Source organism: Pempheris klunzingeri, chromosome 1 (genome assembly GCF_042242105.1).
Source record: "Pempheris klunzingeri isolate RE-2024b chromosome 1, fPemKlu1.hap1, whole genome shotgun sequence".
Taxonomy (NCBI): domain Eukaryota; kingdom Metazoa; phylum Chordata; class Actinopteri; order Acropomatiformes; family Pempheridae; genus Pempheris; species Pempheris klunzingeri.
Window position 1 is genome coordinate 13,057,562 of NC_092012.1, and position 24,944 is coordinate 13,082,505.

The 24,944-nt window shown below is 41.1% G+C and overlaps 1 protein-coding gene across 1 annotated transcript in view; it reads left to right on the forward strand.

Moving 5' to 3' along the window:
- Positions 1-22,886, forward strand: part of igdcc3 (immunoglobulin superfamily, DCC subclass, member 3) — a 53,361-nt gene extending 30,475 nt beyond the window's left edge. The window contains exons 3-14 of the mRNA XM_070832978.1: positions 2,216-2,360; positions 2,476-2,606; positions 2,946-3,083; positions 5,430-5,588; positions 9,735-9,900; positions 18,724-18,971; positions 19,661-19,825; positions 20,150-20,338; positions 20,924-21,028; positions 21,263-21,398; positions 21,558-21,768; positions 22,761-22,886. Of these exons, the coding sequence (XP_070689079.1) occupies positions 2,216-2,360; positions 2,476-2,606; positions 2,946-3,083; positions 5,430-5,588; positions 9,735-9,900; positions 18,724-18,971; positions 19,661-19,825; positions 20,150-20,338; positions 20,924-21,028; positions 21,263-21,398; positions 21,558-21,768; positions 22,761-22,886 (1,919 nt within the window). The remainder of the gene's footprint in view (positions 1-2,215; positions 2,361-2,475; positions 2,607-2,945; positions 3,084-5,429; positions 5,589-9,734; positions 9,901-18,723; positions 18,972-19,660; positions 19,826-20,149; positions 20,339-20,923; positions 21,029-21,262; positions 21,399-21,557; positions 21,769-22,760) is intronic.
- Positions 22,887-24,944: the final 2,058 nt, after the last annotated feature.

The window sequence follows — 24,944 nt, forward strand, 5'->3', positions numbered from 1 at the left end:
TTCTATGACATCTTTGTTCTGCAGGGAGTAGATATGTGAAGTGCAGCTGAATGAGGGTTTCTGTAAAGATATTGATACTGGGTTTGCTATATGGCAATTTGTGTGTATGTTTGTAATAGAATATGTTTTTAAAAATGTGCCTGGCTTAAATTCTAAATGTGGAAATCCATATCCCAGTATTTTACACATGTTTTGGTAAGATTACCTTCAGCAACTGATTACTGTGGCTCAGATACAGTTCTAAATGTGTCGTGTCTTGAGCAGAAATGGCAGACTTCCTTCTATAACTTGAGCATGTTTATTCATGATGACATTTGTAGGGAAGGTTTTCTAAAAAAGACATGAAGGATTCAAAATTATTCAATTAAAACAGCTTTAATCAGATATCACTATTGAAAGAAGCTATACCATGTACGAAATATTCCTCTCTGCCTTTTGTCACCAAGTAATTATCTTAAATGAAAAACAAAAGTTCTTAGCAAATGCAGTTTTTTTTTTTTTTGTACAGGTTATTCAAAACAAAACTTAAGTGGTCATGGGTGATTGTCTTAGTTTCCATATATACCCTGTTGACACTGGCAAATCCTGTAGACATACTCTTAACTAGTTCCTCGCTTACAACAATCGGGGAAGGATGATCCCCTTTATCTTTTGCAGGCTCAAAGTTAGTCGTAGAGCCCAATCCATGTAGCGCAGACCTTTCCACAGTATGGACAGGGGAAGCCATTGGCTGGTGATGTCTAACGATCTGGGCTCTCCTTCCTTCTTTTCCTCTTGTCCTCAGCAGCTGCTCGTCCATCAGCTTCAAACTTAAGGCTTTCTGCATCAACGCCAGCCTTTTCTGCCACTTGCTTCTTGGTGCCACCAATGATGATGGATGCTTGATAATGATGGCAGTTGCTTGAGCTGGTTTTTGGAGCACATCCTAGGGCCTCGCCATTGCGCTGTTCTTCACAAAGTCCACCAAAGAAGAGCCTTTGGCAATCACAAACTCTCCATCCTTGTCAGTATTACAAGTGTCTCCTCTTCAAGTATAGACATGGGCCTTTTAAGGAGAATATTGGCTAGAGTCTTGCAAGCGATGCAAAGTAGTGTAATGCAGCTGTATTTGGAACTGTCTGCTTTCTCACCCTTATTCTTTCTCGCCACTGTTGCCTGATACCTAATGCTTGCTCATGTGGGGGTTCTTGAATCATTCATTTTGAATTCTTGAATCGTTGGGTCTCTCTTTCTTAATTTAAGAGTTTGGTCTAGACCTGCTCTTTATGGAAAGCATCTTGAGATAACACTTGTTATGAATAAATAATGATTGATTACTTGATTGATTCTTGTATGGAGGGATGACGTCTGAACTCGTCTGAAGTCCTGTGGGATGGTCCCTCTCTCCCAGTAGCTACTTAACAGGCCCTCTAGTATGTCTCACAGCAAGTTGCCACTGCCACGCTGGTAGGCTTCTGCTGAGATTTCATCACTGCCAGATGACTTCCCAGATCTCAGTTGGGTAATGACCTTATCAGTCTTAAAGAAGTTTGGTGGGTGGTCAAGGTCCAGCTTTACTTTCACCTGGGGGATCAGGTCCAGTGAGGACTTGTGCACTGAGTGCTTGTCTCAGAGTTCTCTGACCAGTGCTGGCTTCCTTGTTTGTCAGAAGGGTTGACCCATTAGCAGAGTGTAGCAGAGCTCGGGTTTGATGATGGAGGCCATATAGAAGAAAGGAAAGATTTTTCTCCAGAGAAGTTGAGAGGAAACATTTCTATAAAACTTCATCATCTTCATTCCCATCTTCATCAGCCTGTATAAACTTTTTTATCTGTTTGTTTATTACTGTGTTCAGTTAGCAATGTGCACATTATGGTAGTAAGACAACAGTCTTTTTCAGCCAGTCAATCAGTATTCACACCCTGTGAATCACCGCCCCTTATCTTGAGTTTTCTCTTTATGTGTAAATGAATGCATACGCGTGTGATGTTGTGAGGATATTTACTTTACTTTTGCAGATGGGTCAACATAAACTTGTAAAGGAGAATTCTCCATACTTTGTGCAGTCTATGAATATGTGTTGATCATGTAAAATGTTTGTTTTTATTAAGCAAAGAGTACATGAAGATGGATATGCCTTACAGAAGTAGGTCTTTCTTGTAAGCAGCCAGGTGTGTTGCTCTATAGCTATGTTGTAATGTTATGACCTAATATCCCCCTCTCCCTCCCTCCACAGCCATGGCAGACTTTCATGTCCAACCAGAGTCGGTGCATGCTGAGGAGTCCGGTGTCGCTAGATTCCAGTGCCAGATCCATGGTCTGCCAGAACCTGTCATCAGCTGGGAAAAAGACAGCCGTCCAGTGGACACCAAGGACGAGAGGTTGGGCCAAACCACACATTTATATTTATAGGAGATGGCAGCACTTTAAAGGTCATTTACAGGCTCTCATCGCATTTGCTTCCTCCTGTCTTGTGTCTTTTTTCCTCTCCTCTAGGTACACTCTACTGCCTACAGGTGTTCTGCAGATTACAGGAGTGCGTGAGGAGGACAGTGGAAAGTTCTGCTGCATGGCTCATAATAGTGCAGGAGTGAAACACAGTGCTGAGGCACTCCTCACTGTTTCAGGTTGTTAGGTTTAATTAATCTTACATTATATATTATGAGCAGACTTTGTTTTTTTGTCACATGGAAGCAAGCATACACACCCTCACTGTAGATTAATTTAGCTTTAAATCTGTGTTGTCCTGATCTTTTGTTCTCTCCATCACTGCGCGTATACAACTACTCCATTCTCCTCTGTTTATCTACCAAGCATATTCCCAAGATTTTCCAAACCTATTGTTCCTCTGCCTGATCTGGGAGATACAGCATATCGAGCTAATGCACTCTAGAGAAATCCAATTAAAGGATGCCATCCATCATGCTCATTCCCATCTTATGCTCCCCTCTTTCCTTTTTTTCCAGGCTCCCAGTCATCTGTTTACAAAGAGCCTATGATCCTGGTTGGTCCAGAAAACCTCACCCTCACCGTTCACCAAACTGCCATCTTGGAGTGTGTTGCTACTGGATACCCACGGCCCATTGTGTCTTGGAGCAGACTAGGTGAGAAAATATCCTGATCAGATCTAAGAAAAAGCCCCAGAGGGTGCATATATGTATTTTAAATTTTTCAATTTGTGCATGTGTCTGAGGAATGATGTGTCACTAAACCAAAGTAAGCTACAATGCGTGTGCATTTGTGCGTGTGGAATGTTGAGGGTTGCGTGTGGCTCGTATGCGCTTTGCACCCTCGTGTGTTTGTGTGTTTTTTGCTGCACAGCTTTGGTCTGCCCTGCATTGTGTAATGCACGTGTGTGCACAGAATACATTTGACATAGTAGAGCATCTATTGTGTATACATGAGGCTGTAGTATTCAACATTAGGCCTTAGGGCTAAACATTATGTTTGACTCTTTGTTGATAAATGCATGCTTCATCTCCTCATGAAGTTGAACCTCCTTCGAATCACCGGAGAGGCTCTGAGTAATTACTATGAGGTGCTGAGACAGATACGATTAATTTCCCCTCCCTCCATGTGCATTTTTTCTTGACTATCACTCAAAGTCTGTCGTGACCAATTTTTCAATCTAGTATCTAGTTTCTTTACCTATTATCCAATCTGATTTGCTTTTCCAAATGTAAATTGCTGCTCCTCCCAAGCAGTTTGGCATAATCAGATTGAGGATATTGCCTTACACAATGTCGCAAGAATGAAATGCTAACACGATGGAATTTGTATGTATTAGATTACGGCGGGGAGGCTGGGATAAGCTGCATAATGAATCTGATAGTTTCACATCAGTCACTCCTTAATGCCAGAGTTTGTTTGCTGCTATCCATTGAACAACACCACAGCCTGCTAGCTTGCGCTCTTTCTTTTCTGACACTAAGTTAATTAGTGTCTGACAGAGAGAAACCCATGGAGGGGGCAAGAAATATAGCAGAAAAAGGCAAGAAAAGACAAAAGACTGCTTTTGTTGAGACAAAAGTTCACTGGACCATAACTTGTCAGTCTGTCAGTGAGTTCTGGGGAAAATGCAGAAATAGCAATAAAACACATCATAATGCTGGATGCTGAGAAAGTGATTGGATTGATTTATGTCGTGTCAATAATTTGTCATGATTAATTACAAATACTGTCCTCTTCATAATCCATCACCAAAAGATTAAACCTTATCTAAATGAAGCTGTAAGATTCCGCACAAAGAATGAAGCACTTATATCACCATTTGTCTTCAGTGCGCAGCTACACTGCAGAGCTACAGTGCACTTGTAATGGATGGATGTAATGGATTTAATTATGCAGTTGTACTTGTTGTTATTCAAAGAAAAAGAATGAATACAATACTGTAATTTAAACATACCCTGCCTTAATAATTCGCATTGAAGATATGAAACTATGCCTGAAAATACACTGCTGACTAATGACCATATGGTTTGTCTCTATAGCTGTATCTCAGCTGCATGTGTGTACCATGGTGCCGATCTCCCTGCCTCCCCGACTAGCTTTTTATACATTAAATCTGGACCATGCAGACTTACAGGCTGCAGATGGAAGTCATAGATGGGATTAAAATGCCCCCTTGGCCCCACAGCTAATATCAGAGGCAGACTGAAGTCATTGTTGGGGTTCAGACTGCAGATAGGGAGCACGGGAAAGTGTGAGCTTATCATGTAAGTACAGAGGCAGCTCTGGATTGTGTAAGTAGATAGGAGATTAGAAGTTGCAGTTAGAGTTTCTAGTCCCCCAGTGGCGGCTGGCACATCTCCCATCTAACCGTTTAAAAGCAAATGTACTCTGTGCCTTGGTCAAACAAAGGCATGAAGAAATAGAGGTCCCTGCTCAAGTGTGAAAGCTGTCATTTACTCAGAATTCATAAGAGACGCTGCACTTACAATTAAAACATTAATTCACTGTTTCATTCTGTTTATAATGAGAAATATTCTCTGTGATGGTTGTCACTCTGACAACCAGTTCCCAATGAATACAACTAATGACAGGATGGACACCGTTCACAAAGCAAACACAAATCCGGTGACCTTATTGCTGTGATGAATAAATTCAGTGACCTCTGTCTTATCCTTGTGTCTCCTGTACTGATGGCTTTGTCACAAGACATTACAATTCTGAGAATCACATACGTGAAAGCTGCATCCTTGACCTCTGGGAGTGCCAGAAATAGCACTGCCTCTGTCAACTTGTGGCTGTAAATGTGCCACACGTTTAATTAGTCTTTCTTGCCGGCCGATTTAAGCCCACTCTGATCTTTACTGTCGTGCACACAACCCCATTCACACCCACCTAACATGAACATGTAATACACGTGTACACGCGTAATCCTTTTTTCTGCCCTATATAAATTCTTTCCCATCCTTCTCAACTGCTGTCTGTCTGTTTTCCCTGAATAGACGGCCGTCCCATCGGTGTGGAGGGAATTCAGGTACTCGGCACAGGGAACCTGATGATCTCAGATGTTGGTGTGCAGCACTCAGGGGTCTACGTGTGTGCTGCTAACAAACCAGGGACCCGTGTTCGTAGGACTGCTCAGGGACGACTGGTGGTCCAAGGTGAGCTCTGGATAAAAAGAATGTGCAATTTTCAAAAAATTAGGTAGGAGTTATGGAGGGAAACTCAGCCGTGTTCAGGTGATAAGGTAAAGCTTGTGAACTCTGTGGGTGGACATCGCTGCAGTCACCCTGACTACTACATGATAACTTCACTGACTTCCCATCAACCAACTCTTTCAACTGTGTTCATTGGAATGCACAACCCAGCTGGAGGCACCTCCGCCTGTAGTGGGACTAGATTCTCTTTCATGACGGGCGAGTGTTTTATGTGCTTCATGTGGGTGGACTTTAATTTAAATCCCTAAATCTGAATTAGTGGGTGGTGAAAATCTGTCATATTTAAGTGGTTTTTGATTTGAACTCTTATTGCTTTTTTTTTTTTGCATTACTGTCAACAAAAGCATACCACAACTTTTTAGACTGATTCTTTCTAGTGCACTAGATGTACCAGGTTGTTACTAGAGAGCACTTCTTCATTCCTAAAATCTAATAATATAATAAATGCATCCACAGCTGCACATCTGTTGTAATTTGCTGCATTTACCTGAGCTATTAACCCCAGGAACATCACAAACATTTGAACAATAGCACAGGATGAACGCAAACAGCTTATGAGTCCAACTAACCAACAACAGTGTCGGGATTCAAACCCTCAACACATGCAGTTAAGTGGAGATGAAAATATGAATGATCGAAATAATTTACTAACTTAATTCTTTGTGCTGTCAACATCAGCTAACAATGGCACAGAGCAAAACACATCTATAACATCACATTAAGAAGTAGTCATTTCTGTAACATCAATTTTTGTGTTCAATAAATGACTGTTTAAATGAGTTTTTTGTTGGCAATTCCTCATGGACAAGAAATCATACAGTGTAGTACATTTGCGGAGGCGCAAGTGATTACATCTTCTATGGCAAATTGGTTTGGAGAGATGGGGTAAACAAAGATTGTTCTTAGTTTGGAGGCACCGAGCATAGTGTCCACAGGGATGCTTATAATCAGAGATGGGGCTCAAAAGGTTCCGTTTGGAGAAGGTTTTGAGGCCAAGTTGGCATGAATTCCACAATCATGGATATACCTTCCTGTCTGAAACTCAAATCTAGGCAATATCATGAATGTATCCTTCAAAGATTAGTCAGAGGATGAGGTATGCTCATGGTTTGCAGAGTTTACCTCGCATCCATGCAAATAGTAGTGTTAAGAGTTTTTCTTCAAAAAGGCTAGACTGAGATTGCATCCTCATCTCAACAGCTTCCCTTTCATGCCCACAGCTTTTTAAAAATCTAATTATTCCACAGCATGATGAATTCTACAACGGGAGATTTTTTTTATCTCCTTTTTAGTGTGGTACTCATGAGTCCTCCCTCCGTTGAAACACTCACATCAAATAAAAACAAAAAAATGACAGGTTTTGGTGCACAGTGAGTTCAGTCTGACAGACTACGAATAAATAAACAATATCATCAATAAAATGTGACACCCAGACAGACTCATTCAAATACATTTGTATTAGTTTGGATGTAAATGGTGCACAAAGCTGTATTGTATATTATAAAGTATTTTTTTTTGTCAAAGCCCATTTGTTCTTGAGATGAAACCCGACAAAGATATCGATGGATCTCTGGCAGAGTCATGATCAGAATGGCAAAATCAAAATATCCTCTCATTTTCACTATGATCTCTTGAGTTCCGGATAATTTAAAATGTGTTGTGGTTCTATTTTCTGATCTGTTTTTTTTATAGTCTTCATCCACTTTTCATAACATGAGTGTTGTGGCCAGTACCTTGAAAGTGCTGGATGGTAGGTTAAAGAGACGGATGGTTTTATCACCAATGGGATGAGGCCAGGTGTGTGGGTGGGCCTCCGCATTAATTGTCACCAAGCAGGAAACATCCAACATCTGTCTCGCTCACATATTGATCAGATGGACCACACTTTGCTTCAGCCCACAGCAGTATTGATCCTGATCAATATTTCATTTTATCTGCCTGTCAAGTCTGAGACATACCCCTACCTTAGTAGGAACAAAGAAAAAAAGCCATGGATGTTAATTGTGTGTCTATGTCTTTGGTTTTAGTTATCGATTTGTGGGAACCAAGGTGTACTGTTAACTCTAAATAAATGCAGGTTATGCCTATTTCATTATGAAAAGAAAAAACAAGGTTTTACTGCCTGTACTTGAAAGATTGGTCTACTAGGGTAGTATAAATAAGCCACTTGACACCTCTGTGAATATGAGAAAGCGTCAACGGCTATCAATTCAAAAAAGGAGTTGAACTCCAACTCTAAATTAATGCAGACAAAAGTACTCAGCAAATGCACTGATACAGTAAATCACTTAGATTCATTTTGGCTCCTTTGGGGCAAGAGAAACAAAGACTAAAGTAGGAGTCAAAGTGTGAGAGCCAAAAGGGAAAAACAAGAGCAAGATGGATGGATGGTGTCGATGATCTAACCTACACCCTTACAGGTGCAAATCAATATCCTCCTGAGCTTCATCTGACCCTCACCTTTAAGACGGCTTTTCAAAAACACAGCGAGTCAGAGAGAAAGAGAGAATGACGCTGGCAAAGAAGGAGAGATAAATGAAATGACCATCACCTCCTTATGTCAGAAGCCTCCATTCAAGTGCCTTTGGGCCCTTTCGCTTTTCAACTGGGAGATTGGAAATGCTTACATTGGAAAAAGTGTCAATGTTAGTGTGGGAGCGAGAGGAAGAACAGAACAGCAGCCGATACAGAGGGGAGATATTAAAGTGGACAAAAAGCAAACTATCAGAAAAACGGTAAAGAAGGATATTTGAATGGCTAAAATGTGGCTGTTGTGTTGAAGGATGAAGGTGGTGTTATTTAGTAGTTATCCTTAACAAATCCGTTGAAAAGACAAACCAATAATATATCAGTCCTGCTTATACCTCTTGTCTATGTAGTCATTATACAAGTTATTCCTCTGTGCCAAGGGTTTTTAAATCTTCAGCAGGAACGATTGGGTTTGAAGCTGCATGTTTCAAGCAGGGAAGTTATTTCTGAAGAACTGCCGAATGTCCTTTACACTGTGAAAGTTGACATTCATGGCAGAAATATGGCAACGTCTTTGATAAATACCAGCAATGTCAGACGTTTAAGACCCCCCTGGTCTGGGTTTGTCTCTGCGGAAAAACAATCTCAACAGGTGAATTAAATATTTTTCTAACCAGCATCTGTGTTAAAGCTGTAATTTTACAATTTGGCTCCAGTTGTTCAGTCCCACTAGGTCATGTTGCGTTAAATGATTGGGACAATGGAGCATTTTTACAATGTGCAATATGATATGCTCAGTGTTCCAGCTTCTTACCCTCTAGTGATGACTCTGAGATATTATAATCACCATAACGTTTTTTTCTCAGTTAATATGGATATAAATAATTCATATCAAATCACTGATAACCACTTGGGCAATAATGAGCACAGAGAAGGATTACAATACTTCCCTGTCTGTCAGCTCAAATGAAAACACCAACCCTGGAATTTAACTCCAGTGGATGCCACTATAACTACTCTGTGATTTAAAGTAAAGTACCTGCTCTGCTAAGAGAACTGTTTTATATGAATACTTTATCACTGCTAATTGACCATAGCTGTAAGCCTGCTGTATGGGGTGAGACACTTTATGTTCATGTGTTGCTGTTTGCTGTTTTAAAGCACATTAGTCCCACGTAGTGTTGCTTTTGGGCAGAACTGGTATCTTACTCTCCTTCTTCTACTTTTCTGCTCTCCCCTCCTCCTCTCCTATATTTCCCTGTGTCTGCATTAATCTGGGGTGTCTAATAATGTTGTTTATTTACCTTGAGTCATAGGTTTGCAATAGCGCTGTTTAGAGCACACCTGTAATACCGTACACCACTTTTTAATAATAAATGACAGCTGCCTTGAAACAGTGCAGGCTCTCATATTTTTTCTCTCTCATCCTCACTCACTGCCGTCTTTTTATCATTCTCACGTTGCCCTCTTCCTTCCATTTCTTCTTTTTGTAACTGAAGATTTTTCACCTCCCCATCCTGCTCAGATCTTAAAGTTTGCTTCACTGACACTGATTTCGTTTTTGGTTATGGGAATCAGGCCAACTTATCTGACTGTCTGTCTGTTTCCCTCCTCTTTCAGCTCCAGCAGAGTTTATTCAGCCACCGCAGTCCATCGCTCGGCCTGTCGGCACCACCGCCATCTTCACCTGCCAAGCACAGGGCGAGCCAGAGCCCCAGCTCACATGGCTGAAGAACGGGCAGATTCTTGAGCCCGGCGGACACGTCAAACTCAGGAACAACAACAGGTGAAACAACAACAACTAATTTTTATTTACATTTATTCATATATATACAGAAATACCCAGAGAGGGGGAGGGGGAGAAGATTGACAAAGCAAAACAATATCACCGCAGGGAATATAAATTTGGTGAAGGTTATAGTTTTCAGTTTTTGTGGATAATGACCGAAGGCTCTATTTTGACATTGTAGGGCTGTTTAGCAGAGGAGAGGACTGCTTGTGATCACTGTTTTCTCTTTGCTGACATCCTGTTTTATGAGCAGTGATCTGATTCACCATTATTCTTCATACATGCATACATGCAACAGGATGGAGACTTGCTACTAGGAGTATTGAGTATTGACCTAGTTTATAAATCATTTGCTAATACTTCATTTGTAAACCTTCAATTAGACTAACTTTGGTGGCTGTTGTTTACCCTCCATCAAGACACTTACCTTCTGGAAATACCCGTGTGGGATCTGGATTAAAATCTGTTTCTTTTTTTAAAGTTTATAAACATTTATAACTGTACACTTGATGGTTTACTAGAACGTGTGAAACCCATAAATATTTATTACTGGGTTACCATAAATTGTAACTGCATTATTGCCAAATCAGAATAAAAAGGATAAACAAAAGTTTTAACTCACCCATAAAGCATGTGTAAACCATTAATCATGCTATTCGTTCCAACTTCTAAACTCTTTATAAAGGGTGACTTGTCAAATAGTGGGACCAACGAGTTTATTATTTAGAATTTGAAAATATCTGTAATTATCTGTTATTATGCACATCAGGCCACCACAGAATGCAAAGCTCCCAATCATCACTGCGCTCACAGTGTCCTCACAAAGTTGGACGCAGCTCAGAGAAATAATATGGATGTCAGTATTAATCACCACTGCTTTGATCTGATTATTGGCATCATCAAATGTTCAATTTCTCCGCAGTTCTGTTGCCTCTAACGCGGCAGATGCTGCAATTCATGCCTGCCAAGACATGAGCCTCAATTTATTTGTGCCTCTGTATGTGAGCAGCATATTGACTTGATGTTGGATGCTTTCCCATGGCAGTCCTCAGGAATGTCATGAGGAGGAGGACCCCACAATCAGCTCTGTTAGTTACCATTCTCAGCAACCCCGCACTGTAAAGACTGCATGTTGCGGTGCCTGTTTTATTGTGTTACAGTATTATCTTCTGGTACTTTCTTAGAGGTTATAGCGATGATCAATTGCACATCAGACCTCCTTTTCTGCTCTGGGTTTTATTGCCATTTTAGAGCATGAGCTCCGTTGTAATGTTTTCGACTTTGGCTCATGGAACATTTCAAACAGAAGCTGCATGAGTTTTACAAATTGATGGCTGATAAGAAGTCATAATCAAGTTTCTACTGTTTCACATTGTTTGAAAAGGATAAAACATAAGCCTCCAGTCTGTTAGTAATACTGCTGGGTGTGTGATTGTTAACTGCTACACTCTATCCATCCAGCAAATGTGTTTTTGAGTAAATTCTGTTATGCATTACTGCACACGGGAAGTTCAATTTTTCCAGATGACCCTGGCAGCCAACCATCTGTGTATGTTGTTATTATTCACAGACGGAAATATGAAGTGAATACATTAAATATGCACCAAAGAAATCGATACTTGCACTTCGTAGCAGTGAGTGAAGGGAGCAGACACCTCCATCGCTCACATACGCTACTCCACTCCCACTTGCTTCCACCAGTCTATATTAGTCAGTAAGATGGAGCGAGGGACTAACAAAGGAGGAGAGAAGAGAGGGAAGAAATAAATGAGTGGCCAGACTAGCATGTAGGGGAAAAAAAAGAAGAAAAATGAACAGGTTTAAAAGAGAAATGATGAGTTGGCAGGAAGAACAAATGAGGAGAGAGAGAGAGGAAGATAGAGAGGATAGTCAGAGTATCACAGCATTTTCACTTGCTACCATTAGTGCATGCTACAGACCTGCTGTAATATGGATCGCATCACAAAGCCCCAATCTGTGATTGGTGAAGGAGGCAGGCCACAGCTTGAGATCCACCATTAGCTAATTAGCTCATAAACTCAGCTAGTTGACCAGGAAATGCAGTCAGCCATTTAGGGAAAAGAGCAATTTGATGTGAATCTTAAGAGTTAGCATAGCGTAGCGGAAGTGTGTGAGTAAAGGAACACATTTCACTATGATTCACTATGCCATGGCATTAGTCCAGACCATCTGAATGTGAAAAAGGAGTCCTACCCAGAGGAATCCTACCCACTTAACCCTCTCGCCCACAAAATATGTTTAAAGACAACTGATTTGAATTCAGAATACAACTGAAATTAACAATTCTAACAACACCGGATTAATCATTTAGTCTAAATGTCAATAAATAGTATTGAATGTACATCACAGTTTCCTAAGGCCCAAAATGAGGTGTTTTGTCTGATTGACAATCCAAAGCCATTTGACATTTTTGGCAGTTCATTATCTATGGATGGACTGATTGATCAATGGGCTAATTGTTTTAGCTGTACACATTTTTTCTCCAATCCAGGAAGTGTGATGTTCTCGGACATGGACACCAGAGACCAGGATTCTTGTTGTTGTGTTATTCAGTTTAAACTGCTTAAATAGTTGTTTAAGGTCAGCAAAAAATGTGTGTTAGAAATTGAAAACATAGACTTTAAGCACAGGATTTTAATAATTTAGTTTCATCTAGTATGAACACATTACTGCGAAATGCTACAGTTACATTAGACTATGTTGGCATATCTCACCGTTTTGTATGATTGTCCATCACACTACTTACATCCCATGTAGAAGCACTGGAGGGTTAAAACCAGCAGCCCCTATGAGTCAAAGCCATCAAGCTCTCCCGCCTTATACATTGTAGTTAAATATGACTGGGTGGGGAAATTCATAATAAAGGGAGTTTTACTTGAGGCCCAAAATCCATGTTTAGTTTAATTTCTAGTGTTGTGGAGGCCATGAAAATGACATGTCATGGGGCATAATGTACCCCCCAAACCCAGCCAAAACAAAAGCAATGATATGCAAATGATATTCAACAACTCCAGGCAGCATAATGATTGTGCTCTTATACACACACACACACACACACACACGTGTACACACACACACACACACACATATATACATATATATATATATATATATATAAATATACACTCTCTGATAGGGGAAGCTTGGATATACAGTGAGCGCAGCATACCTTGCAGAGAGATGTTAATTAAAGTGTGTGGTGGGTATGACTCTGTGTGTACGTGTGTGTTGGTGTATAAATATCCACATGGATAGGTTTCTCCCCTCTGCCATCTCTCATGACGTTGACCTTCAAAAGCAAATCGGACAAGGGAAGGAAGGGGAATCGATTGTACAATTCATTCACACACACGCATGCACACACATTAATCAAAAAGCAAGTGAGCCCGCATGTGCACAAATAGCCCCGTGGTGCATGCCATCATTCACTTTGTGCACACGCATAATCAAACATAAAAATTCACGAACGGGCTGCCCGTTACTCCTCACCGGCACGCACACAAAACACACACAGAAAAGACACAGCTACGTGAAATGCAATGGGATGATGTCAGAGAAGAGCTGATTGGCTGCTTGTGTAAACAGACGTTCGCCGCTCAGGGTGAAGCTGCTTGTTTGCTCTCTGTCACATCTTGATACACACACCTGCACACATCCTGAGACACACACACGCACACACATTGAGAGCATTTTTGTTACCCATTCATTACTGGCCTTTGCTGACCAGGCTCCTGTAAAAAATGCTATTGTGGCTATTTGAATCCTGTGTGAGAGCTGCTGCTAATGATGTATAAGGGCTTGCCTCGCTCTTAAGTCTGTAAAGCTGACACGTGTAATCATCCAACACGTACAAGCTGTCACATCAGACAGTATAATAATTGTGAGGTTGAGAGCAAAGCCTGTGTTGTTTTAAGAGATATAGCTGATGATGATGAACATTACATTCTCCTGAGCATTTACTCTCTTTCTCTAAGCCTTTTAGAAAACTTGGGGCCATTTTACATTTGTGACTAAAGACCTTTAGTTATCTAGTAAAAACAAAAAAACTTGTGTGAGCACTGTGGTGTGTTTTACAATTGATGGCCAACATCGGAAGAAGCAGGCTTACACACAAATCTGGACATTTCGTCGCAGTATCCCTGCAAAGCGTATTTCTTTCTCTTCCTCTATTTTCCTTTTTTCCACTTTCTTTCACAGAGACCTGCCTTTCTTGTTTGCGGCCCCTCTCTGCGCCCCACATCCCCCTTCCTGCCCCCATTACAGAGCTGGGGCCTGGGCATTGGCCTTGAACTCTGACCCTGCCTGTAATCAGTCATATCCCTGGGCCCTTCCCTCCTCTCAGGCCACAGACAGCTCATCGCTCCTCCCATCCTCCCTCCCCACCTCTTCCTCCTGTTCTTTCTTTGTCCCTATATTTCTCTCCCCTCTCCCCCTTTCTGGATCCAGAATGGCCAAGCTGGCTGTTGACGGGGTGCTGCTCAGAGACAACGGAGAGTAAACAGAGCCTCAGCAGCCAAACAACAGGCCCAAAGCTCCCCTGTCAACCACTCCCCTGGCCCACAGCCTTATCCATCAATCTGTGAAATGACCTTGAACTGATGAGTAAATGATGGTGTCAACCTGTCAGGACAGGACAGCTTGGCTTTTGAGCTCGTGTAACACGAGCAAAGAGCCCAAATTCAAGCCATACACCTCCCAAATCTCTTCTTCTCTCTCTCTCTCTCTCTCTCTCTCTCAGACTTTCCATCCTTCTTTTTCTAATTGAAAAAGTGTTTTTAACGAAGAGCAACTGCAAGGTCCTTTAAACAGCTTGTCATTTGGAAATCATGACAGAGAATTTTGTTAAATGAGAAAAGTTTTAATCTGGAAGACTTCTGTTTGAACTTGTTGTCCAGACAAACTTAATGAATACACTATTCTTCTTTGCAGAGCACCTAAATATTTATTGTTTTATAAATAAAACTAGTATTACTTAACAATCACAAGGATTTTTGTGAATAAAGGTATATTTGTTCTTCCTGGTCATTGATCAACTCAACACAGTTTTACTCAACCTAAAACCAATTCCTCTAAACATCCGGCATCCAGCTGGCCTTTCCTGAGAAATATCCTGGTACAGGAAGGAATGTGTTTTACACTCAGCTGCAGCAGCAGAGTCGAAAAGAGTAACACCTACTTCAAACAGAGACACTCTGCTCCTCGTTTGCCAAGTTATTTCTAAGTCTAAAACAAAAAATGCCAAACTGAGACCAAAACGCAGAATCTTGCGGACTGCATCTTTAAATTCACACACTATTCAGCTCAAAATTTAGGCAAAAACTTTTAAATTGCTGCAATTACTAGTATGCTGTGATCATTTCCTAAAAGACGCAAAGCGAACGTTCATGACTATTTATACAAGCTGATTTAGAGGAGTTCATCTTTTTGAATTATACCCCTGAATTCCTTCTGTCTTTGCTCTTTCATATTTTCTGATACTTAGTCGAAACCACTAAACCGTTCATCCTGGAAGTTTGAAAGGAAGTTTTGACAGCAGGTGTTGGAATTTCTTAAGCTATACATCAGCAGGATCAGTCGACGTGTATGTGGCTAGGCATGTATATGTACGTGTGTTCATGCACGTGTATGTGAGTGAGCATACACGCGACTGGACGCTACTGTACCTTCTCAAACAAGCAACGTCTTGTGAAATTTCCCCGCGTTCCAGGACCCAGTAGCATCGAGTAGTGCATCCCCGGGGGCCTCTTTGCTGCGTCTGTCTGTGGCGTCTGGTCAGGCCGCCTTGTCTGCAAACACTCCATCCATCGCTGATATGAAAGGCTGTCACAAATGTGATGGTTGAGTAGCGAGCTGAGGACTGGCGACTGCTGCCACCTCAGGGGTCAGAGGTGAGATTGGCTCAGAGAGGGTGAAATACAGCAGGCCTCTCTGACCTGATAATTATCCAGATTGAATCCACCTGACAGACCAGAAAGAATAACTCCTCCACCTCGCAGACTATTCTGACGTAGATTAGAGACATACAGTAATTGTATCCCAGCACATCAATTTTCAGAAGGAAATAGAGTGATTCACTTCTCCATTCTGCCCACTGACCCAGAAGAGCACTCCGCTGTCCTCACATATCCATCCTTCCAAACCACGCCGAGGCTGGTATGAGGTCAGTGCTGTCTGCCGTGGGCTGAAATGTCCCATTTCACAGGTCCAGAAGGTGGCCAGTGACAGACCATGTATACTGCGCAGGCCTGACAGGTAGTCCTTTCAGAAAACTGCATGTTTTCCTCACGGGATCGTCCTGCCATTTTCTAATAAATTTTGATTTAATACACCGAGGATCCAACCTGTCTGTCAAAGAAAGATGACGATCTGTTCGACAGGTCCTTACAAACTGCAAGGGACAGATTAGCAGGATGCTGTAGGATAGGTTGAACTCCTGTGGCATTCAATTCTAGTTTTTATGTTTTTTTTTTCTTATAGTACAGCTTGAGAAATAGAAGCCAGAGGGTTTTCTTCTCTTTATTTGAAAAATGTTTCTGATCTGTTAAAATGCCACAACTAAGGGCTACACCAGCTTGAAAGTAGAAAAAATGGACAAAGCTACAATTTAAGCCCTTCCATATTCCCAAGGTATTCATTATTTGTGTGTTCGCTCTCTTCTACCGCACACGTTGTACCTTTAATACAGCAGAAATGGCCTTGACATGAAGAAATGTTTTGTGCTTGAGGGCCGCATTTCCATACTATGTTAAATGTTTTATTTTTCCCTTTGCCTTAGGATATAGACGGTGAGAGGGGTGGATTATATATTCTTGTCTAATAACACCTACTCAACATGCACATACGTACACACGCAATCCCCTTCTTATATTCCTTCTATACAACAGAAGACAGGTCAGGCTGAGTGGAAGGAAAGATGGACGTGTGATCGAGCGGAGTGATGGTTCAAAGAAAGAGATTTTACAATGAAGACATATAACAACACGTTATATGATAACACCACATTGTGTAATAACTCAACAAAATGTAATGTATTTCCAGGCTATTTTCACTTTGTATAATAACATCCACGTTTTGTAATCCATTTGCCCGCCACACTCTGTAATAAACAGGCTGAAAGCAATATGTAATAAGTTTCCACATACATTTCCCCACACTTTATAAAAAGTTATTACATATTGCAGTGGTTATTGCAAAATATGGGAGCTGGACTTTTTTTTTAATGAAAATGTAATAATATGGTACATTGTGTAACTAACATGTACGTCTTTACTCATGAAAATCATTATAATAACATTTATTTTATGCTTTCTAGAGTCATACTGACTGAAAATTCATTGGTTGTATCTTTCATTGGCCAAAACTATATGAAGCGTCACTGTATCCCCTAGCTAAACAGAAACTGTGCTTGATGTTTCATAGACATGAAGTGTTGTACTGACAACACCAAAAGCATAAACTTAGAAGAACCACACACACACACACACACACAGAGTTTTGCCACTAAAGGAACAATGTGTAAAGCAGTACCACATGCTCCAAACAAATAGGGGGCAGCATTTCACCTCCTCCTCCTCCTCCTCCTCCTTCCCTAATAAGCCTTGCAATGTCCTCATAAATGTATAACCATTGCCTCGTGTCATTCAAGGTTCAGTGTTCATTTATTTATCAGTTTACAACAGAGTTGCACAATGAAATGAAAGCTGTGTGCACATCATAATAGAACAGGATCAAAGATTTGTGGAAGTTATTTATTTAGATGTATACATGCACATATACATCTAGGATGTAATTCTATAGGGAATTTTTTTGATTTGCATCTGGGAGAACGTAATCACCAAAACAAGATAGTGATGATAAGGTCTGATATGGTATGATATGGCCTTCATCTTCTCGACACAAGTTCTGCATCTGGGAAACATTGTCAGTCAACTTTGACTGTGTTTGAGCACCAAGTCTGCCTCCCCTTCTTACCAGAGTCCCGTGCTTTGTCTGCTCGAAATATACATAAAAGGGACAAAAATGGTTTCACAACTGAAGGCCGATTATGGAACAGTAAATTCTCTTTCTCATTTTTCTCTCATCTCTTAAATTCTGTCAGTGGCCACTTTCGGTATCTAGGCAAAGAACATGTCCCACGCTGTAGTGGCTGGATGAACATTTAGACTATGCTATTTTTAAATTTCAAATCTTGAAGATTTTCAGTAAAATAATTGTGTGTTAAGTCATCATCTATCGCAGAATGAGTTATTAGTGATGGAGCCTATAGCCCACTGGTGGAAGCCCTTACATCTGCAGTATTCTTTGGTATTTCGAACTGGGTGTTGAGACGACACTCCGGGGAAAAATCGCATGTGGTGTCCATTACCCATCTCCCTGCAGTGGATTTTCTCATACATAAACAGCTCAGTTTTAACTCGCAAAAACTACTTGTCAAGTAGCCACGACAGAAAGAACTTTTCCCATTAAGCATGCTCTTCATTTACGACAGGCCATAGCTTACAAGTGGAGACACACATACACACGATCTGGGAACTACTAAACTACATCTGAAGAAAACTATGAACTGCAGATAAAGATACAAGGGTACAGCCATTCCTAGCCTAACAAGAAAAATGTGTTTGTGCATTTATTTCATATAAATTAGACTTGTTTAATGTTCTTCTCACTAATATTCCAAAAAAATCCATTGATAAACAACAATCAATTCAGAACTCTGTTTCCAGGCTTTTAACCAGACCCCTTCTTCTTCTTCCCTTCTTTCTTCCTTCCTGGTCCACCTCCTCTCTCCCTCTCTCACAGCACTCTGACGATATATGGTATCAGCCAGGACGACGAGGCTATCTACCAGTGTATCGCTGAGAACAGCGCTGGCTCCACACAGGCCAGTGCCCGCCTCACAGTGCTCTGGGCCGATGGACTGCCCGGCGTGCCCACCCACGTACAGGCCGAGGCCCTCTCACCTACCACCATCCAGGTTTCCTGGAGGGAGCCCGACCAGAACACTCAGGACATCATTGGTTATGTTCTCCACATCCGCAGGACCTCAGGTGAGGCTGTACTGAAGATCCACATAGTTATATGTGAAGGATTACAAAAAAAAAAGATACGTCGGTGCAGACTGCTTTTTATGATCTGCCTGTGAGTGTTCATACTTGCACGTGCGCATGCTTGTTAGCGTGTTTGCAGTGTTTGTTTACAGCTTTGGGCAAGTGTATGTGTGTGTATGTGTATGTTTCTGTGTGTTGTGAGAGTCTCATAGCGCCAGCTGCTGTTCTCCTCAGTAGGTCTATCGGATGGATAATTAAGGGCCCCGGGGGCCAACCAATAGGTTCTGCAGTAATTACCGTTCCAAGATGGCAAGGTCCAATGGGGTTGGGGGCTGGAGGTAGATAGTGGTTATGGTTGGTTGTCACTGGATTAAGAGCAATGAAATGCTTTAATACATCCTTTATATCTCCCACTATAACCCCCTTCATCTCCTTACTCCACCCCTGCAATTCACCCAGCCATCGTTATTCTGGCTCCTAGGGCCAAACTAGATTAGCTATTACCTAACAGAGCTGCGCTGATAAAACCAGTGAAATGGGCAATAACCATAAAATGATGACAGAAACAGATTGTATTTATTGTTTCCTTCCTATATTCCACCATGTTAATGTCCTCTCCTCCTTCCATGCTTGTTTTCTCACCTCCTCTTTCTTTTACTCCATTTCCTCCTCCATCATTCCTCCCTCAGACCCAGTGGAGATGGAATATGAGGAGGCCGTCAGTAAGGTGACACTGCAACAGATCATCAGGGACCTGGAGCCCTCGACCAGTTACAGCTTCTACGTCAAGGCATACACATCCCACGGGGCCAGCAAACCGTCGGACAGTGTCACAGAGAGCACTCATGGAGAGGGTGCGTTGGAAGCACACTCACACTTACCCACAAAGCATCTTTTTTACCACAAATCACATCGCATCAAGATTTGCAATATAGCGGCATATAAAGTATATAGTGCTTGCAAAGCGTGAAAACACGCAAGAATATGAGTGTATAAATTACAGAACATCCATAGATTTAAAATTGAGTACACTCCTGTTATGTGTAAAATTGTGCTTTTACTGAACATGTTACTGCACATTGGGTGTTGTGATTCTAAAGATGCAAAATAAAAGCTCTCCCATTAACAGTGAGCATGTCGTTGGACCACATTGGCTGACGGTCTGTATTGTGTTGCAGTGCCCGCGCCTCCTTCTCTCTACACCAAGGTGCTGAACAGCAGTGTTATACAAGCAACGTGGGAACCTTCCTCCAAGATGGGTCAACATCAAGGCTTCAGACTGTATTACAGAAGAGCCCACACACCACTGTTCACTGGTCCCATCACCCTTTCTCTCAACGTCACCCAGTACAACATCACTCAGCTGGGTGAGACATGCAGTTTCATAGAACTACCCTCAGACTGTAGCCCCCACTCTTCCGAGACCTGCAATGCTGCATCTTTGAACACTTTTAAAACACAGTTCTGCTCGTGTGCTTTTCTGTAAAGCATGCCTGTGAAAGCATTTTGAAAAATCGAATCAATCTATAATCTTAATTTTAAAAAGTTGTTGCAATCTTTAGAAGGGCTTGAGATAATAGCTTTTTGTCATTAAAACATATTAGCAAAAGTTGAATCTGGATTTGAATGCATATGAAGCACTATTGTAAAGCTACAGAATGATATAAAAACCTGAAAGCTCAAACTCAAAAAAAAAATAAAAAATACTCCACTGGCCCTTTAGGGGTTGTTTATGAAGCTTTCTACTGTTAATTCAGCGAGGTTTACTCCCTAAATATCAGCAGAAATAGGTGCTCTTCCTAACCTAACAAAGTCAAAAAACCATATTTTCCCCTAAAGAGGCTAAGAGAAAATTTTGTCCAGTTAGAATCGTTATCTTCCTCTAAGATCCTTAATTTTTCAAGCTTCAATCTTTGTCTGAATATCTCTTTCCGTCTTTATTTTTCATCCAGACGCAGCACTGGTCTATGAGATAAAGCTGTTTGCATACAACCAACACGGAGATGGCAATTCCACCGTGCGATTTGTTTCGCTTCGGGAGGCGTTGGAGAAATCCGGTAAATATCTGACACAACCAAACACAGCCACACATACTGTAGCTACACGCCAACGCCACATCACCCCACTGCATCAAAGTGTAATGCGTCTCTCAGAGTGACATGTGTCATCTTTTGTCCTGAGCAAAGTCAAGCTGACAGCTGATGTCACATACACACACACCTCCCTGACATAGCCTTGTTTATATGAGCTTTGGTGGTGGTTAGTCAGTGACGTGTGCTGTATCTCCACAGTGCTGGACATCCCATGCAACTGTGTGAAAGATGAACAGAGCAAAACATCCACCACAGGCATCATAATCGGCATTCACATCGGCGTCACCTGCATCATCTTCTGTGTGCTCTTCCTCGCCTTCAGCTACCGCGGAAGGTCAGTACAACCACGATCTGTAAATCCCTAACAGCAACAAATGAAGCCAATGAAAATGACTTGCCAAATAGTTGTTGTGGGTTAATGTCGGTCTATCATGTGCATGCGGCTGACAACTCTGTGTGTGTGTGTGTGTGTTTCTGCTCATGTAATCCCCAGGTTAATGATGTGTAAGACGGTTCAGGCCTCCCCCCAGGCAGGGCACAGCGCAGTGCTGGAATCCTCCTCCTCTTCCCAGGGGGCCTCGGGGCTGAACGGGGCTGCCAGGAGAGAGATGGAGGTCAATGGCAGCACAGCGGGAAAGAAAGTGGTCGACAGCAACGAGCTTGAGAGACTTTTCACTCAACCCAACACGCAAGATACGTGCATGGTGAGTCCTGATTGTGATAAATGGAGAGAAAATGACATGAAAGCCTTTTTATTCCGTTCAGTGTTAAATGTGACATGTTTTCACACAAACAAAATATGGTTAAAGGTGTTTTAAAAGGAAAAAATGGTTTATTACGTCATTATTACAGCTCATCAGCTTCATCGTTAGAGGGAAAATTGCAACCAAAAAAAAAAAAACATCCACCACAACTTACAGCCTAATATCCTGACCTACGCTTTAGTTGCTGTAGTGGTGCGCGCACTAATGTAGTAGCTAATCAGAAAAAACCTGCGTGATGGTCTGATTACACGTGTTTTTTGCACCACCGCACCTGTTTTTTACGTTACCATTCTCTGATCTCAGAAGTCGAATGTCATCATAAGTGATAGAACAGATGCCTGGAGCTCTAATAACGTATAGTTTACCTTTAAATCAGTCTTGCTTTAACTCTCACTCATAATCAGTTGCTCCATTTTATTTCCAATAAGCATAAAAAAACAGACAAACCTCAGACTCTTTATTCCATCAGAAAAAAACAATTCAACAAGGTGAATGAGAAGCCAAAAGATATGTTTTGCAGCACTGCATTGAGTCCAAATATTAGACTTTATGCTTTTGCACTTTGAAAGAAATTCTAGTCAATACAACACAAGAGAACAGTATGAAAGACTTTCCACAGACTGTAAAGGTGTAGGCTAAAGGTACAGCTTTGTACGCCTACCTTGTCTTGTGCTTTTTTTTACAGTGAATACATTACAGTGTTATGAAAGCAAAAAACACTGAGGGAAAGCAGTGAGGGAATTCAGAGAATAAACAACATGAACTAAAATTGTTCTTTACATAGAAGAAGAAGAAGTGAAGCATCCTGGGAGGTTGGAAACCTTCCGTGTAGCCAGGACTTTTGCTGCAAAGCGTCCCCACTCATCACCCATGTTTTCTGTCTATTCTCGATCGAAACTATTTAAGTTACTGTTGTTTATGTGTTTTCTCAGTCCGACTCCTACATGCTGAACGACACCCAGCTGTCTACGATACCTCTGGACGAGTTCACGGTGGAGCGAGAGACACAGTTTCAGGAGCCTCCTGCAGCAGGAGCGAGTCGGCAGGACCAAGGCTAATCATGTATGAAGGCCAATTCACATGACACTGTCCACAGTGTCCACTTAGACTCTTCTCTCACTCAGGTTGACAAGTGTTTCCTTTCAAAGTAGTTTTTCCTTTTGTGCAAAGATTTTTTTTTTTATTGGTAAGTTAAGAAGTTCTAGAGGATCTAGGACTGTATATCAGAGTGTTTTTTGCCTGGCAGAGCTCTCTTCTGATGGACGGCTGTTTCCAGCCAGGCAGGCCAGTTAAATGTTCTTTATTTGTACAATTTGGTCTTTTGTTAATTTTCTGGTGTTGGGCAGCACACAGAATAGAGGCCCCAGAATGTCCTTGTTATAAAAGGTTGATTTTATTTTTAAGTTTATAAATATATATATACATATATATCTTTATCACCTATATGTCAAAGTGGTTATAAGTTATTGGTCTTATCTCTACTTTTCTGTGGATGTCAAAGACTCCTGCTGCCTGCTCTCACCTACCAATGATTCCACCTTCTCGCTCATAGAAGACCTCAGACTTCGTCCAGGGATTCGATATATTCTGTCTCAGGACTTTGTTTCAGTGATACTACATTTTTTATGAGTTCTTGGCCTTCATACGGGCACTAGACTTGCCTGTGTGAACCTTACGATTCAACAAAAACCTACCTCAGCCGGAATGAATGTGTTGCGGGAAGCTTTTAGGGACTTTACCTTCCCCTGTGCTCACAATTACTTTACACGCGGAGGAACTGATTGGTTTGAAAATTAGAAGATCAGGTGCCGCACTACCTCAGATGTCAAGAATCGTCTCTCTCTCTTGCTTGTCGACGCGAAACGAAAAAAAAAAAAAAAAAACGAGTATCCAACGTAAAGCACTTCCAAATGCTGAAGTTACTGTTCTACCTCAAGATAACAATGTTAATGTTGTCGCTGTTGTTGTTGTTGTTTGTCTGTTTATTGCATAATGAAAAAACCCTCTTTTCCCCCCGCTGTGAAATCCTGACTTCCCTTCTCTGTTGGTGAATATGATGTTTGTAGATACAATGTCAGTACCTCATGCAAGTTGACAGACTGATAACACTGTTGTATGAATTGCGGTATGATAGGAATATGTATGAATTATGTGGTTTTATTGTAAGCTTTTTTCTTTTAGATCTTATTTCATTCAAAGGATCATAATGACTTTTTTTTCCTTTTCTTTTTTTTTTTTTTTACAAACGATTGCTTCAGTTTAATGAAAGGGCCGTTAGAGATACACTGCAGTGCTAATGATGTTTTAAGCACTATTTGCTGCTCAATGAGATGTGATACACAATGTTCAATTGGACAAGAGGCCAAATAATATATATACAGACATCATGTATGTGTCTAAAATTAGCGCTATGAGTGTGTGTGTGTGTGTGTGTGTGTGTGTGTGTGTGTGTGTGTGCAGATATGTTATCGATTGACTAAATGTTTTCTACATACAGTACATGATGTATGTAAAACAAGATGAAAATTAAGCACAAATCCAATCAAAACGCCCCAAAACAATATTCCAGTATTTCTGGTGATAGTTTTGCTTATTGGCTTTCTTGCCTAAAGTTATAATACTGCTCTTGTGTCTTTATGCTAACTATGAAGCAGTAGTCGGTAGGCTAGTAGCCTAGCTTAGCATGTACAGCTCATAACTTTCCCCAAAACCACAAATTGTCATATTTAGATTATGGTTTGAGTAAGGATTAAACAAACAAGATGTAACTTGTTTCAAGTCTTTATTGGAAGCTAAGCTAACTGCCTCCCAGCTTTAGCTTCAGACTGAAAGGAGTAATTTGACATGTTGAGAAATATGCTTATTTTCTGTGTGGGGGAAAAGCTAAATAAGACAATTAATACCACTCTCATGTCTATATGTTCATATAAAGCCACAGCCAGTGGACGGTTAGCTTACCTTAGCATAAAGCCTGGAAAATAACTAACAAAATCCACCCACCAGCACCTCTAAAACAGACTCATTAAGACATTATATTTTGTTTCTGAACCTGTGAACACAAAGATTTAAGTGTACAAACCACAGTTCAGCATTTTACTGGGGATTATGTGCTGAAC